General features: G+C 35.0%; 1 protein-coding gene across 2 annotated transcripts in view; it reads right to left on the bottom strand.

The window, feature by feature from the left end:
- Positions 1-18,639, bottom strand: part of SPDYA (speedy/RINGO cell cycle regulator family member A) — a 25,812-nt gene extending 7,173 nt beyond the window's left edge. Inside the window, exons 1-6 of one of the 2 annotated variants that reach the window (XM_032497279.1) lie at positions 18,525-18,639; positions 16,518-16,586; positions 14,578-14,830; positions 12,478-12,536; positions 10,410-10,495; positions 8,308-8,479 (exon numbers count right to left, since the gene is read on the bottom strand). In XM_032497279.1, the coding sequence (XP_032353170.1) occupies positions 8,308-8,479; positions 10,410-10,495; positions 12,478-12,536; positions 14,578-14,812 (552 nt within the window). In that variant the 5' untranslated portion in view covers positions 14,813-14,830; positions 16,518-16,586; positions 18,525-18,639. The remainder of the gene's footprint in view (positions 1-8,307; positions 8,480-10,409; positions 10,496-12,477; positions 12,537-14,577; positions 14,831-16,517; positions 16,587-18,524) is intronic. The other variant, XM_032497278.1, reaches the window with a different exon arrangement.

Here is an 18,639-nt window from a genome sequence, read left to right as displayed (position 1 = left end):
TTGACAAATTTAAATTATTTCAAATAGGAAATAAGTCTGAAGTGTCCTTTCAGGTTTTTCAATTCTGGGTATTCTAAGTTTGGGAAAGATAATACAGTTAGCCCAAAACAATACATAATTCTTAACTTTAGAACATATTGAATTGAAAATAATATTTTTAATTGAGGTTTCCGGATATGTACGTTAGGCTAATCTTAAAATGTTTGCAATCATGGCAAGAGAAATGGTGAATAAGAACACAGGTAAGTTGCTTAACTTCTCTCTTCGTCAGTTTTCTCGTCTGTAGTATGTTGAGAATAATAGTGTCTATTTTAGAGGGTTGTTGCAAAGATTAGATGAGGAATTACTTATAAGGTACTTAAGATTCCTCACTATATGTGAAATAAATACTGCCGTTAGAGTCAGGATAGACTCAGTTTCTTATCCTGGCTCTGCCACTTGCCGGTTGTATGATACTTAACCTTTCTGAGCCTCAGTTTCTCCATATCTAAAACTGGGGATACTATCTGCCTCATAGGATTGTTTTGAAGGTTAGATACATGTAAAAACCAGTAAATACCTGACAAATGATAGCCATTTAAACTAGGGAAATATACCAACATGCTGACCTCATGGTGTCTAAAACTTCTAAATAAACTGTTAGAATGTTACTTCTAAGCAAAAATTTTAGTTGCAGTAATCAATGACCCAAGATAAATGGGAGCTGCAGAATTTTAGAGACAGACAGTGCTTTATTAATTGCCCAGACCAGTGACTTTCAAACTGGTTTCACAAACAACATTAGGGGGTCCCAGGAGGGGCTAAGGAAAGACAGAGCATGTGGAGAACTTCAATTTAGGGGACTGTGTGTAAAATTTTATTTGGGAGGAAAAAAGGCTTTTGTTGTTAAGAATGAAAATCTTAAAACCCCCTGATTAAGACCAGTTCCCCAGAAAATGGGGTTATTGTGCACCACAAGACAATGCATAAAGAGTATCAGCTACGAAAATTTTTAAAGTGTATTTTAGGATTGAATTTATGTTATTACCTACTTCATAAATCCATCAAAAAAGTTTTCAACCAAAGACATGTAATAAAGTTACATATCTTTAAAAAGGTAGAGGTAAATAAAGATGTTATCTCTAAATATAAACATTTCTATGACAATGAAAACTAGATTCAGAGATACCCAAGGTGAGGAAGTAGAATATCAAATTTTCTTATTCCTTGCATATTTATCTACTATTTTTCTCAACATTTCTATGTCTATTCTGTATCTTTATTTTCCATGTTTGGAATCTCCTTTCCCTTTATTTGTTTAAGTCCCACCTTCCTAAAAACTCCAGATTTCAGATTTTCTTGTTTATACTATACTAGGACTCAGCATATAAATGTTAGCACTCAGATTTATCTCTTTATGCATGTTACCTGTTCTACTGAAAGCTCCCTCTGGGCAGGAATAGTCTCTCATATGCCTCTCTTTCAAGTGCTTTCTCCACAATATTATGCAGGCATTAAATATTTCTTAATGATAAAGAGGCCACTGACATTATGAACCTTCAACAACATGATTTTTGTAGGACTTCTATAGCAAAATCTACTGAGAACAGCAGAGGGAAATATGAAGCAAAGAGCACAATATAGATTTGGTACTGTTCTTTCTGCAATAAGCTAGGCATCATAGTCTCTCCACATGCTAACCCAGCTAGAAAAATGCATGCACACACACTTGTTTACTTTTAAATATATGTTTACATATATTTTATACACACATATATAATTAGAATGTTGTGGTGGTAACAATAGTGAATTAAAAAGAAAACCATACCAAGTTCAAAAGAGCAGGACTTTGGACTTAATTCAATTTAGTTCTATGACCTTAGGCGAATTATGTAACTTCCTGAGTCTCAAGGTCTTTTATATATGAGAAAACAGGTCACTTCCAGTTCTCAAATCCTTTGACTCTATGAAAGTGACTTCTCTGAAACATTGGTAGCACTTGACCTACTAGAAACGTTATCGTACTCTTCTGTTATTTTTAGAGATTTTTTGGTTGAGCCTTTGGTGGGTGTTTTTTTAAAGTAAACATTTGGCCACCTGTCTTTCTCTATATGTACTCTACTTCTGTGATCTGAGGAGGCAGCATAGTATAGGTGTTAAAAGCACTGGCTCTGGAGTCAGACTGCCTACGACTGCTGTGATGCTTTACTAACTGTGTGAGCTTGGAGAAGTCTTTTAGCCTCTTGGTGCCTCAGTTTCCTCATCTGGGATTGCCTAGCTAGCTGTAAGAATTGTGAGAGTTTATCTGTATTTTCTGCTCAATTCTGCTGTGAACCTGCAACTACTCTAAAAGAATAGTCTATTAAAAAAAAAGAATTATGAGAGTTAATACACCAAGAAATAGTACCAAGAAAAATGCCTGGCACGTGTTCAAAAAGTATTAACGTTACCTTCATCTTGGATCTCTTATCTACTACCAAGCTGTAAACATCACCTAATGACTCATCTTATTCATACCTGTTTGACCAGTCACTTACCACCTTAAATTCATATCTCTAATACCAAATTTCTTATCTTCCCAATAAATCAGTTTGCTTCTTTAATCTTCCCTGTTTCCATTATGGAATTCATTATTCTTTTTGTTACAGTTTTGAAATTCTGACAGCTCACTCTCTCATACGCCCTACATCCAACTGGTCGCCAAGCAATGACAATTATAATTTTGTAATACTGATTTTTCTTCAGCATTGCCATCTTCAACACTAGGTTTACACCTTGCTTCCTGATCTATAGCACGTTAAGCAGATTCCAAAGCACTTTCCTTATATTGGGTCTCTTCTGCATGCTGTCATTGGATTATTTTGTTCAAAACACTGCTTATATCACATACTACTGCTTTCTAAATTCCTAATCTGGAATCGAGCAGTAGCTGACAGAGAAAATGGTTATGATGACATAGTGCCAATCAGGCCAGAGAACATAACAAGAACAGAAAAAAAGTTTCCCCTTGATAAAATTGCTACCTTCCATGATGCATAAAGGGACTGGAATTGGAATCTCTTTCTCACTGGATTGGTATCCTCCATAATCTGTGAACAAAGCTTAACCAGAAATTAAGCTATCATCAACCTAAACAAATTCCACCTCAGAGGAGCCAATGTCCAAAAAGGTAAGAAGATAATAAGATTAGAGTAAGTAAGATTAGTCTTCACCCTTTTCTAGAGAAAGCCTCACATATATTTTCCAAGTTAATCATACCTCATCTCTTTCCAGAAAAAGATCTGAAGCAGCTGACAAAAAGAGCAAATGAAAATTTTTTTCATTAAACTAGGACCCAAAAGGGAAAATTTGGCTAAAGGGGGAAAGCAGACATGCCAGTAATAAAAGGTAATAGAGCTGATGTGGTTAAGAATAAAGCCTGGCCCTTAGCTTCTCTGCAGCAGCCAAAGTTTTTTTTTTTTTTTTTAAAGGAGACAGATTACAGAATTCATATTATCTGAAATGAAAGAATAAGTTCTTTGACAGGTGTATAAGGGAAAGAGTGCCCAGTTTAAGTACTGCTTATATCACATAATACTGCTTTCTAAATTCCTAACCTGGAGTCAAGTAGTAGCTGACAGAGAAAACAGTTACAATATTGTGCCATATAGGCCAGAGAACATAACACTTAGTAAGTGACCACAGAAAAGTCATAACCTTTCTAAGCCAAACTTCATCTGAAAAATGGAGAGAATACTTATGTTATTTAATTCCTGAGATAAAATAATAGATATAAATGCATTTTCTAAACTAACCAATGTGAGAGATATGAACTAACCTAGATGTCAGAGAAAACAGAACACTGGGAATTCATTAGATGTGAAGTCAAATTCTGGCTCTGCCACTTAATTGATCTATGATCTTGAGTAAATCTCAGCTTCCTTGGTCCTCAGTTTCATTAGCTATAAAATAAGAATGCTACAACCCTCACAGGTATTTTTGTGAGGATAAGATAATTTACATGAAAATATAAATTTATAAAGACAATGCAAATATAGAGTATTATTACTGTAAGCCAGTTTGTAGCTACTATCATAACTTGAGTTTATTTTAGGATACATGACTGAAAAATTAGTTGGCAGTATGCCAGTACCGGGCTCTTAATAACTGCATAGAATACTTAACTAAATTTCTAACAGCATGTCTCGCTATCATAATGCAACAAACTTCAGGGCAAGGATGATGTAATACTTCTTTATAATAAACCCTTATGACACTGAACTTGGTGTCTAACTCACAAATTAGCTGTTAAATGAATACTTAAGAGAACAAGGATAAAATCTACTAGGTAATTCCTTTTTTCATACACCAACAAGATGCAAATGTACCTGGCTGGAATAGCCAACAACAACAAAAACAACAAGAAGCTTATCTACCTGGATAAGGGGCAATGCTAAGTAAACTCAGTGAAGAGTTGTTTTATAGTTTTCATTTCATGGAATAAGAAGTATGAAAAAGAATCAGAAGCTTTAAGTTCCATTCATTCTGTCAGTCGGCAATATTTACTGTGTACCTATTTAAAGTCAGGCACTGTTTTAGGCACTGTAGATGCAATAAGCACAAAATAAACACCTTCTTGGAATTTATATACTAATAGGGGGAAGTGGACATTGGGAAGATAAATAAGTAAAACAGAGTATGTTATACAGTGGTTAAGCGCTATGAGGAAAACCAGGAAAAGAAATACAGAGTAATAGTGGGAGGTGCTACTTGCTACTTTAACAGCTTTATTGAGATATAACTCAAATACCAGACATTTCATTCTTTTAAACTATAAAGTTCAATGGCTTTTGATATATGCAGGCCTGCACAACCATTACCATAGACAATTTTAGAACATTTTCATCACTCCATAAGGAAAGCAGTCACACTCCATTCCTCCCTTCAGCTTCAGGCAACCACATTCTGTCTCTTTGGATATCTATTCGGCACAGTTGATATGAATGGAATCATACAAGATGTGGTCCTCTGTGACTGACTTCTTTCACATAGCACAATGTTTTCAGGGTTCATCCATGTTGCAGCATGTATCAATACTTCATTCCTCTTAATTGCCTAGTAAGGTATCATTGTATAGATATTTGGCTATCCATTTATTAGTTGATGGGCTTTGGGTTGTTTTCACAACTAATGACTTGACTATTATAAATAAAGCTGCTATGAACATTCATGTACAAGTTTTTGTGTGGACAGTTTCATTTCTTTTGGGTATAGAACTAGGAGTGGAATTGCTGTGTCATACAGTAACTTTATGCCTTTTGAGGAACTACCAGACGGTTTCCAAAGCAATTACATGACTTTACATTCCCCACCAGAAGTGTATGAGGATTCCAATTTCTCCACATTCTTCCCAACACTTCTTATTTTCTTTTTAAAAATTATTATATCCATGTTAGTGGGTGTAAAGTGGTATCTCCTTGTGGTTTTGATTTTACATTCTTCTGATGGCTAATGATGCTGAGCATGTTTTCATGTGCTTTTTTGCACATTTGTATAGCTTTTTTGGAGAAATACCTATTTAGATCCTTTGCCCTTTAAAATATTGGGTTGTCTTTTTAGGCTGGGTTATAAGAGCTCTTTATATATTCTAGACATAAGTTCCTTATAGGATAGATGATATCAAAAATTTTCTCCCAGTTTGTGGGCTGTCTCTTCACTTTCTTAATGGCGTCCTTTGAAGAACAAAAGTTTTAAATTTTGATGATGTCCATTTCATCTATATTTTCTTTTATCACTTTTGTTTCTGGTATTAAATCTAAGAAACCTAATCCAAGGTCATGAAGATGCACCTCTGTTTTAAGAATCTTTTAAGGTTTTTAGCTCTTAAACCTAGATATTTGATGCATTTTGAGTTAGTTTTTATATATAATATGAAGTATTCCAAGTGCATTCTCTTGCATTTCGACATCCAATTTTTCCAGCACCATTTGCTGAAAAGAATATTCTTTCCCCATTGAATTTTCTTGGCACCCTTGTCAAAAGCCAATTGAACATAAACGTGAGGGCTTATTTCTGAACTCTTCAATTTTTATTCCTTTGAGGTAGACTCTACTCAATATAGGGTGGTAGGAAAAGGTTTCTCTGTGGAGGTGTTTAAGCAGAGTCCTGTATGAAGTGAGGAACTGAAGCATACTAATAACTGGGGGGAAAGCATTCCAGATAATAGGATTGGCAAGTGCAAAGACCCTGAGATGGGAGTGTTCTTGGTGCATCTGAGGAATAGCAAGGCCAGAGTGGCTGGAGTGGAGTGAGCAAGGATGGCAGATGAATTCAAAGAGATAAGGGAGGAGAGCTGGCCTACCATGCAGAGCTATAAGAACTTTGTCTTTTACCCTATGTGAGATGGGAAGCCTCTGGAGGCTTTTGAGTAGAGGAGACATGATTTGATTTTCTAAAAGATTTACTTTGGCTACTGTATCTAGACTATAGGGGAGAAAGATTGTAAGGGAGACTATCTGGAAAGTTATGGTAATAGTTGAGGCAAGAAATGACAATCAAAGTAGGGTTTAGCGGTGGGGGTGGTGAGAAATGGTAGGATGCTGGATATTTAAGGTATAGATGTGAAATAAAAAGTCTAGGTGACAGTTTTTTTTGCCTGAACAACTAGAATGATAAAGTTACCATTTATTAACATGTGGAAAATTGCAGGAGGAGGAAGTGTGGAAGTCTACGTGGGGGAATCAGAAACTCAATTTCCAGTATGTTAAGTCTGAGGTATCTACTAGACAATGAAATATAAATAGGAAATTAGATATGCAGATCTGGAATAAGGGGAGAGATCTGTAGTTCTTAGTGTTGAAGCCTTGAGAAACTAAACTTTTCTGTGAATCCTATTACACAATAGAGTATCTAGGTGTTTAAAACTTTGTAGTCTTTTACACATATGTCATTAAGGCACATAATTCTCTGATTCTTAAGACAGTCTGGTGCCAGCAACTGAGGTGATTCCAGCTCCAACAGAGTAACTTAAAGTTGTTGTAGTTAAAATGCTAGTTGTTGTATCTTAGGAGTGAGTGGGCAGTCTACCATGATGAGCACTGCCTTTCCTGGCCTCTTGCCCCTGGTGCCCTCTCCATGCTCTTAGCTGAGTGTTCCATGGGGCTAGAAACATTTACTTTGAAAAAAATCAGCGTTCAAATAAGGCCCACTGTCACACCAAGGATGGCAACAGGTGTGCAAATTACCCACTCCTGACCTGGGGAGGTAGTAACAATAAATAACAGTACAGGGCTTTTTCAATGTCCTGTAATTGGAATGAGTCATTTAAATCCTTTAACGAAGATCCATTAATTTGGTGGTGGTGGTGTAGGGGGTCATTCACACCCAACTTCTCACATTTTTCTATTGAACATAATCTTGTAAAGACTTGACCTGCTGTACAGTCTCCTAAGTTATTTCTGAATCCTTGCATTCCCTCCAACATTCAACAATCCTAACTTAATCCACAAATATGCATAACTGGTAATATCTTCATCTCATTAATAAATAAAGCTAACAAGATTAGTTCTAGGCAAAGTTCTGTGACAGTTCTAAATTCCTGCTTCAGGTTTGACACTAAACCATTCATTAGCTCCTTTGGCCTGTAGTCATTTAACTGGATATGACTTCATTTAATTACAGCATATCTAGCCCACATTTAACAAACTTTTCTGAACTAGTACTGGCTTACAGTGATCACTGACTTCCAATTAATATTCTACTCCAAAAGTTTTTAGTTTGAAACATTAGCCTTCTTTATTGAAAACCAGAACATTTGATAAAGTAACTGATCTTTTAATTTTTAGTGTCTTTCTGCTTTTTATTAATAGAATCTGGCATCAAGAAAACTTACTTTATGTATTCTATGTAAAAAGAGGTACAGTTTTTAAACTTATTTAAATTTTATACCATACAGTTCACATTTCAACTTTGGGAATTTGAAATTTTATATACTTAAATGAACATTATTATTATGCTCCAGTGTTATTAACATAAAGTATTTTAGAATGTGCACACTTTTCTTTCCCAATATATTGGTGATCTTTTAGACAAAAGAAACACACTAAAATAAAAATAGTACAGAAGTAGGCTGCTCTGAAAAATAGAAATGATAATTTTTAATTATTATGGTATAAAATTAAAACATCAACACTGTAATACACAAATTGTATTCATGGTAACCATCAAGGTTAATGGTTTACCCTTCACATACAAAATATGAACCATTAGAAGCACATTAAAAAACAAGACAAGAAAAACTACATAAATAGAAGACAGAGATTACATATATAAAGTATTTTAAAATCTTACCTCCTCACAGCATCGCCTGCTTACAATAGCCCTATAGTCAATTCTATCCCAGAGTTGATCCCTTAACTTTAAGAAATCAGGGAACAATTTTCTCCAGTTTTTCCCTAAAGCCCATGGAAAAATTTCATATTTGGCTTCTTCTTCATCTTCTTCAACTGTATTAGCCAGATACCTAACAAAGAAGACCAACAACTCAAAGAAGAAATGGATAAGGACAGGAATAGACAGTTCACGCACATACACACACAAAAAACCAAACTGCTTATTAAACACATAAAAGATGTTCAACCTTATTCATAATTTTAAAAATGTAGCTCAAAATAGAGATTCAGTGAATTTCACTTCGTTGAGTTCTAGATATTTTTGATTCCCTATAAATCTTGAGCTTTGTCCTAGAATGCAGTTATTTGGAAACAATCTGATCCTTTCAGGTCCCGCTTTCATGATCTGTTAGGTGGATCTGCAGCAATGTTCAGTCTGGGGCTAATTACTCCCCACTAAGGCAAGACATTCCTAAGTACTCTACTCAGTACTGAATTACTCAGTGTGAACTGTAAGTTTTTTCAGTCTGGCTAGTGGAAACAGGCACTATTTCCAGCCCTGCGTAAATGTTAGGCACTGTTTCCTCTAATCTCTTCTGGTGGTCTTTCCCCACATTCAGATACCTGAGGGGGATCAGGCATGCACAAAAGCAGAAAAACATGGTAATAAGAATTATCAATTAAATAAAACTGACACACATGGTAGAAGTAACAGACAGTTATTATTATTAAAACAGTTATAATTATTCCAGATGTTCAAAAAAATAGACACATTGAAAGTGTACCTCGAGACAAAGACTATGTGTATAATGAAAAATACAGAGTGAGATTAATAGAGAATAAAAGATTTGTGAATTGAAGACAGCAATATGACTTGTGATCTTGGAAAGTACTTAAGATTCCTAAGTCTCAATTTCCCTACTTGTAAAATGGAGATAATTTAAAATTGTATCTCATAGGGAAGATTAAATGAGCTTACAGAAAACAGCTTTGTGGTACCTTGCACATATTGCTCAATATTAGCTAATACTATTATATCCCCTCAATTTAGCAATCACCAAATTTTATACTGAGTTCATTTTTTCCTATGCATGGGGGAAATGTGTCTCCTGAATATGTGCAGAGATCAGTTTCTTCTAGTCCTATTTCTTGAATCACTCTTTGATTCTGATTAAACAGATTTTGAATAAAAAGTTATTCTTCAGTGCTAACAGTTGTTGCAGTATTCAACTTAAATATTTTCATATGTAGTTCCCTAATAAAGTACCTAAAAATATATGCATATATTCCAAACTGCAGCATTACATTCAGGTACTGGGTAGAAAAGGTTTTGAGATTGAGGTAGATATTCTTTTTTTTTTTTTTGAGATAGATATTCTTAAATTATAATGATTCTAGCAGAATTCTGACCTACAGATTGGAAAGCCATGTCATTAAAACCATTTAACAGATCACAAGCTAGTGTGAATTATCTAATATAAAGACAATGAAAGAACTGGGAAACAAACTCTATTCCTTGGTCAAAGTTCAGTGTGTTAAGTAAAACAGTCAATGGATACTAAAGGTATCAGATATAAATTACTCCTGTTATAGACATAAATCCACAATGAGTATGTATAGAGCACTTTCCACAATCTGTTCAATGTAAAAGGACAATAATGATAATGATTTTTAATATGTAACAACTGGAAATTTCAAAGAGAATATTCTGGCTCTTAAAAAACCCTAAGTCCAAAAGAGGAGAATCTGGAATAACTTTTATGGAGCACTCTGAAAAATGTAAAAGGTACAATACAAACTCAAGTGGAATACGGAGTAATAAATAGGTATTAGGCATACAGCATAATAAATAGGTATTAGGCATACAGCAGGTGAGGTCAGTGAAAAAAACATGAAAATATCCTATTGAAGTAAAAAATACATATATATGTATATATATAGTTTTTAAACAGGAAAGCCTACTCGAAGATAGACATCAGGTTTTAAACAGCATCTACTTAAAATAAGGTATCACATATATTATAAATATCACAAAAATCACTTCGTAGAAAGCATACTTACAGAGCAATAAAGAAATTTATCCTGGTATGCTCACTTATAGTGAATTTAGCTCTCTTGAAATAAACAAAGGTCATAGCCAAAAGATACTATAGGGAAAAAAGTTAAAAGTTAATATTAATACTATACTTTCATAAGTAAAACTGCTTTAAAATATTTACCTTTATAAGCTAAAACAATAAAGCATTATTTATCCTTCCTGTAGAATTACCTATTTATTTGAGTCTTTACTTTTGGCTTTATGTAATCCATATAAACAGTAAGAAACAGTTTAGGATCATTTATCATGATTAAGATTACAACTAGAATGAACTCCTAAATTTTATTATTGCCAATATATTTTGAACCACAACCCATTTTTTTCTATCTGTTCAAACCTATAGAGAAGTTAAAATAATAATAAAAGCAATAATCAACCATATATCCTTCACCTAGATTTTACCGTTATTCCATTGCCACATTGGCTTGATGTATGTCTATATGCAAATTTTTTTCCTTCAACACTTTTGAGTTAGTTGTTGACATCCATATTCACTTTTTAAAATAATCTTTTAAAAATAATTTCTAACCAGAAATTAGAATATGGCTCTATTTTCACTGGGGAAAAATACTTTAAATAATAATTAGGAAGATACATGTCTAGCCTGATATTAGGACCCCTGCCAGGTTCTGCCTGTTTAAGTTAAAATCAAGTTATAATACTGATGTATTGGATTCCCTCTCATAAAATGCCTAATCCTACCTTCACAGGTTTGGCCACAAAGGTGATTCCAAGTTTTCAAGGTAATTTTTAGTAGAGGACTCTTGAGATAGTGTTGATACAGTATTCCTGGGTAGATAAAGGCACTGCCTCTGCTGTCCAACAACTCTAATTACTATAATGCACTAAAAATTCTAAAGTTTAAAACTACAACTTTTTAGGAACTGGATATTTGATATGAAGGCATTACTGTTAATTTTTTTTTTCACAATCACAGCCAAAGCATTACTGTTAATTTTTAAGTTTTAGTGACACTGTGATTATATTTAAAAGATTTCATCGTTTAGAGCTACATCTTGAACTATTTGTGGATAAAATATTGGGATGTCCGGGATATACTTCAAAATAATCCAGTTTTGGGGAGATGGATTAGAGGAAATAAGAATGGCCGTAAGTGGATGATTGTTTTAGCTGGATAATAAGCACATGGAGGGTCTTTGTTCTATTCTCTCTACTCTAAGTCGCATTGTTTGAAATTTTCCAAAATTAAAATTTCAAAATTAAAAAAAACTGATTTTATTTTGGTTCTCTTAAGCTTAAAATAAAAGAGTCCATCAATATTAACTTAGTGGGTTATTTAACCCTGAGCTAGTGTTCTGTCCATTCTCTTTTTTATCGGTTAGCACGTTATTTTAAATGTGATATGAAGTCATGCTGAATTTTCTGATATGACTAACTGGTCTAAAATGACATTTATAAAGCTGAAATTGTAACTGTTCAGCTAAATCTAAAGAGTACAGAAACATCACAATCCTCAGTATGTCAAGTTTGCTTCATGATGTTCTTTTATGAAATATTGATTCCTAAATAAGAAACATGATAAACTAATGTTACTTTGTAAGAATATTGGGAATTGTTTTATCTAAATTACCTACAAAATGTGTAACAGACTGCCTTAGGTAACAGACTAGCTTAGTAAAATAAATCTCAGACTATTTTTTCTCCGTAGACTGATAAAAGGTATTGAATCTACGCTGTATTCTAATTTCAAAAATTAATGTGTAAGGATTCCACTCTGAAGTAGAAATGTAGGCTAGTTCATTTTCTAAACTTAACAAGACAGAGGGGAGGGTATAGCTCGGTAGTAGAGTATGGGCTTAGCATGCACGTGGTCCTGGGCTCAATCCCCAGTGCCTCCATTAAAATAAATAAATAAATAAATAAATAAATAAACCTAACTACCCCCCCCCAAAAAAAAACCCCAATGACATAAACTTAATAAGACAGAAAATTCTTATAAGGGTCTTTAAAGTCCTGACAGCCTAGTAACATAATAATGCTGGTTAATGATGATACTGTAACCAAATTTACCTTGTCTGCAATTTTACAGCAGCAGTCCATCCATAAGAAATCTTGAATTAAATCATCATCTACAACAAAAGATAGCTATGACTTGTCTTTCAAAAACAGAATGTTTCCTATTAAAAAATTATTTTTTACATAAGATTATAAATGATGCTTAGAAATCAAACAAAAATGCCTAGACCAGTGTTGTTTAAGGTATAATTTTTAGTTCTTTGGTGTGTTACCATTACAAGCACTGTACAAAAAGCTATTGCTTTATTCTTTGGCTTTCCATCTGATTTGCCTTAATATATAGTGCAGACTGGAGGGGGAATGGTGGCAGGGTTTGATTTATTGAATATTCCAGTAGTTCTTCGAGAAATACGTCTTGGGTAGCTCTCGTTTAGCTCTTTCTTACTTCCCCAAATCAATCTTTAACAGGAGGAAATGGAATGTGATAAAAGATAACCCAGTCTTTACGAAATAATGACTTAATGAATACTCGTTATCTAAATATGTTCTACTTTTTCTACTACTTTCTCCTTTTAGGTATGGGGCATTTTTAGTTTTGAGTTCTTTTTCTCTCCTCCTACTTATCTCTGTTCAATTATCTATTATCCAAATACACATGAAAATGTCTATGTAAAGAAGGTTCATAATTCATTGGTTATTTATAATTAATATTTAATTTTGGAAAAATTGAGTATTATGATAAAAGGGTCAATTAGGGATATTGTTAATAAAGATCAACATCCAAAAAGCAGGTCAAAAACACTTATTTCAATTTTAAAAGGCTAAAATGTATACTCCCAAAATACATGTGTAGCTATCAGAATATAATTTTAGAAAATCTACTTTTTTCCATTTCCTCCTTCATTTTAAGTAACAAAGCATAATTTCTTAATATTGTTGTAGCCTAGAAATATCATCAGTGTAGTCAAATATACAGAAAGTTCCAAGAATGAGTATTTATTTTCTGAGAATAATTCATTTCTGCCTTGTTAATTCCATTTCTATTTCTTAAATTACCTAAAATGGTAGGGCCAGATATTTTCTCTTATTTCTCATGATCAGTTATGAATAATAAAAAAGTTTGTGGGTAATATTTTTGCTCTACTCTTAATAGAGAGGCAAACTTGTATTAACAGCATTCTAAATTTTGACAGGGAACATCTTCATAGTTCAACTTTTTCTATTTATTTTTTTATTGCTTATATTTTTCTTATTATCTCATCTTATTTTGCTTTTCTTTAAATCTTAACCAGCTTGCCCCCCCCCTTTTTTTTTTAAGATTTCTGTCCTCTCAGCAGGGTAAACACTCTTCCCCAGTTCTCCTCATAGGCACTTGCTTTCCTCTATAAACATGGAAGCCTGTTACCAGAATCTATCAGACTGTAATATCTACAGTACTTGATTTGATTCATTCCCACAGATATTTACCAGAATCTATCTATCCTACCTTTTATTCTAATCTGTATACCTTATTCCATATTTCAAAAAAAAAAAACCCTTCTCTTTCTTGGACAGTAGAAGTACTATAAAGAAATTTCTTTTGGCTATTTTTTAAGAAGCTTATCAGCAAAGCAACACTGTTTCATGATCTGAACAAGCTGAAACTCAGTTTCACCATATGAGCATGATGATAAAGCATAGTTAATTTTTAATAATATTCTCCAGATATAATACTGAAACTTTTCTAGGTGGACTAATCTTCCCAGTTTGCTCAGTTTTAGCACTGAAAATCTTGGGAAATCCCTCTTGTGCAGTGATACCAGGTCAGTTGGTTGGCTCACCCAAGACATTATATATATTTTACTTTAGGTCAAACAAAACTCATGCTATGAAAGTGAATTGCCTAGAATTTACATTTGACACTTGAATTTAAGTAGTCTAGAAGCTAGATGAGTCTATTTCTAATCCAAAAGCAATAAAAATAAACAAAAACCCAGAAATGGGGGGGAAAAAAAGGACTAAGTAAAACAAAAGCAAATTTGGTTGGAGATAGAAAATCTGACATAGAAAATAATAGCATCCTCTTTGATTATTATGAAAACCATAAAACAGGTCTTTACATTCTCTCATTTTAAGTACTTTACAATTACCACTATTACTATATTTTAAACCTACCAAATAATTTAAAGAAAGCAGTCATTTCTTGACGCTGTATAACTAGACAGGGTCCTTTGGGGCGTTTAGATTTGTTGCTATTATGTGCATTTTTTTCAGATGTTGGCCAACTATCTTTAAAAATAGGACGCTTCAGATTAATGGGTTTTTTAGCCTGATGTGATCTATTTGACCCTGATTTTACATGTACAGTGACAGTAGGTGGTGTCTCACAACACAGCTGATTATGCCTCATTTTGTTTTCCCACGATTCCTGTAAAAATAAAATGTACAGTTATTTATCACACTCTTGTTCATTTCTACATAAAAACAACTCATTGGATGACACTGTCAGATGCAGTCATATGAAATGTTACTAAACTTGCTACTAAAATGTTACTTGTGACAGTGACTCAATAGGAAATTGCTTTTAGAATTTAGTGCTAAGAAAAGCTACGCATCCTTTGGGTAACTGATATACCACCGCTTCCCTAATAAGATCCTGTATACCATTTTGCTTTGACTACTAGGGAACTCAAAACCAAATTTGAAAGTTAATTATAGAAACTATGCTGAGTTTATAATCTATTTGTGGTATTCTTTTTTCCTGATAATTTAAAAATTCTGCTTAAATTGACATAATTTTATCATACGATTGTAAGACATCATCTCAAATTTTTTATAGAACAAGGCAAACTATTTCCAGAACTAAAATTATTATCAAGTATTATATTAAAAAGTAATTTCACACACACAAAAATATTTTCTAACTGGTAAATTTCTTGATGTGTTACAAAACTCACTGATTCCACAGGCATTTATTGCTATTCATTGAAAAGTTAAAAGTGATTCTAGAGAAGAAATGCATGGCATATGTGCATTGAGGGATTCTCATAAATTGATCACTTTAATTTTTTAATCATTTTAATTTTTAAAGTTGTGAGCGTATAACCGTACTATTTAAGTGTAATTACCAGTGTAAATGAATGTAAACTGTTATAATCTAATAAAAATTTTTAAAAAGTTAATCCATCAATATTTAACAATATGTACAATCACTACCATGTTTGGTGATTAGTTCACATGATTACTAGTCAGTATTAGTTTTATGGTCAAAGTATTTATTGGGTCAGAGAAAATGGAGCTGAATAGCCAAAGCAGGAAACTACTCTAAGACCCTAATTAGAACCTCTGAATCCATAACTCACAGCGACCCCGGCAGCCATGCCTTCCTTGATGTTCAAGGAGTTAGGTACAGATTCTCCTTCCTGACCCTCAGAAACTTCCCTGCTGAAGGAAGGAATGGAAAATAAGACTGGATATAGTGGGACGAAAACAGCACTGTCCAATATAACGTGTGCCACATATGTAACTTTACATTTCTAGAGCCACATCTAAAAAGTACAAATAAGCAAGTGAATTTGAGTAATATATTTTATGTAACCTAGTATATCCAAAACATCATTTTAACATGTAATCAATATATAAGTTAATGAGATATTTTACATTCTTTTTTCATATTAAGGCTTTGAAATCAGGTGTGTATTTACACTTATAGTATATCTCAATTCAGATGCTAAAATTTCCAACAGTTAAAGTGAAATGTAGTCTTACCAAAACAATGAAGTAGTGTATAAGGCAAAAATATTTTACATTCCTTTAGTATTTAATTTTAAAGTAAAAATTCAATTCTTCAATTGCACTAGTCACATTTGAAGTGCTCAGTAGCCACATGTGGCTAGTGGTGACCATATTAGACAGTACAGGGCTAGATTAGAAAGAACTAGGGAGAATAAATTATATTCAATTAATTCCATAATTGTTCTCCTCCCTCTATTTTGCTTCCCTCTTTCTTCCTTAGATTCTATTGTAGGCAGTTATGGAGTTGGGGGTGGGTTGCTACAAACTCCATAGAAAAAAAAATGGAAATGTGCAAGAACTTTCTGCTATTTCCTACCCACCTCAACTGGGAGATAGCTGGAGGCCTCATCTGGATCTTTTCTTTTCTGAGGCAAGAGCAGCCTTACAATCTAGATGGAAAAAACTAAATAGTCATGCTTTTCAAATTGGGATGTGAGGGCTAGACTTGGGGGGGGGGTCAGATGTGCTAGAATATAGAGTAATTGTGGCATATATCCCAGGATGTAAGCTTTACTCATTGTTAAGTAACTTAAAATAGTGTTGTTTTATTACCATGAAATAGAATGCAAAACTTCTATCAATCAAAAATACAAATATCATGTTCACAGTAAACCTTTACACTATCCCACTTCATATAAAATTTGAGAAAGAGAAACAAATGTCTGAAATTCCCCCAAAAGAAATTCACTGATGTTAATAAACATTAGTAAGAGAGTTATGGAGAAGGAGCTAAAGGAGAGAAGCTACCAATGCTATACACTTGGTCAAATTCCAACTTGACGTAATTTTTATTTTTGCTCTTCATTTAGATATATGAAGAAAACATCAGTAGTCAAATGAAGATTTTTTTTTTTTTTTAAAGACAGGATTCTTAAGCACCACTGAAGGCAGAAGGCACAGAGCTAGCTGAGAATATATGTTAAAATACTGGAGAACAGACCTGGATTAAGACCAGGTTCTCACTATCTATGTGATTCTAAGCTATTTAACTTCTGGGAGCCTCCCTTTTCTCACCTGTGATATTGAGATAATAAAAGCACATATTTTTTTTTAGAATCTGGTACACAGTACGTATTCATTTTAAATTACCTATTATAGGCCATTTAAAAATTTTTGGAGGGGGAGGTAATTAGGTTATTTATTTCTCTGTTTAAATGGAGGTACTGGGGATTGATCTCAGGACCTCCTGCATGCAAAGCATGCACTCTACCACTGAGTCGGCACTGTTAACACATACTTTGTAGTATTGATGAGGAAAGGAACTATATGGATAATACACAGCGCTGAATGCTGAGCAAAAACTCAACATATAGCAGTACTGTTACTGCATCTTTTTTTACAGGAAAATAGAGTTATAATACGACAGATAACTAAATTTCACCTCAACTCATAAATATAATTTAAATGTTAAAATTTTATTGGTAACAGAGATCATAGGTATTTTAAATGTGCTTATGATGAAGAATAAAAAGTAAGTAGACAGGATCTCAATTTTAACATAGCACACGGGTTTATCAATCTTCAAATGTTAAATTACTTCAAGAGGTTTTGACCCCCCCCCCCCCCCCATTGAAGCCAGTTGGCCTCCAGTCGTACTGGAAATAGAAGAAAAGGAGATCTGTAAATTTTGAGAAATGCGCTGAGGACACTGTCCTGAGATGCAGTAGCTCAGGTCTCAGGATTCTGGTGCACATGCTCCTGGGAAAAAAAGATGTGCTAAATGGGACACGAGTAGAAAGAGGAAGGACGAACTCAAAACACCACCAGCCGGCGTCCAGCAGAAATAAGGAGAGAGGGCGGGCGGGCGGGCGGGCGGTCTGGGGGAGGCGCGAGCTCTCTCCTAAAGGCCTTTCTCCTCAGCAGGCGGGGGTGAGTCCCCGGGGAGGACCCCGCCCGCGCCAGAGGAGGGGCGGCCACGTCGAGCACCGGGGAAGCCTCTCCCGTCCTTTGTCCCCCACTTCCCCGCCTACTGGTGAGCACAGCCTGCTGATCCGGAGAGCGACGTGCCGGCGGACCCCGACCAACCCGACCTAGGGGGTGCCGCTGCCGCCGCCTCCCTCTCTTTACTGCGCCGCCGGCCCTCGGCCCGCGGCCCGCGACGCTCCCCAGCCCGGGCCGAAGGAGCTGGAGGGCGTGTTCTCGTCGCAGCGCCGGCACCTGAGGGGACTCACGGGCGGAAGTGTGCGCGGAAGGGGGCGAGACGCCGCCACCCCTCACACACGGAGTGGGGCGGGGTGGGCTGCCAGAGGGAACGGAGGGACGAGGCACAACCGAAACTGGAGAGTCGCCGGCGAGTCGCCCAAAGCCGGGGCGCGAGCGGAGGGTACCTGCCAAAACCTGAGGCTGGTGAGCGGGCACCGGGCCGGCGGACAGCCTCCCCAAGACGCCCGGGGCCTCAGGCGGTTGCTCGCAGGTCGCTCCACTATGGCTCTGAGACCTCCC

The sequence above is a fragment of the Camelus ferus genome, chromosome 15 (assembly GCF_009834535.1).
Source record: "Camelus ferus isolate YT-003-E chromosome 15, BCGSAC_Cfer_1.0, whole genome shotgun sequence".
NCBI classification, from domain to species: domain Eukaryota; kingdom Metazoa; phylum Chordata; class Mammalia; order Artiodactyla; family Camelidae; genus Camelus; species Camelus ferus.
The sequence above is the reverse complement of the archived record's forward strand: the minus strand, read 5'-3'. Positions and strand labels throughout refer to the sequence as shown.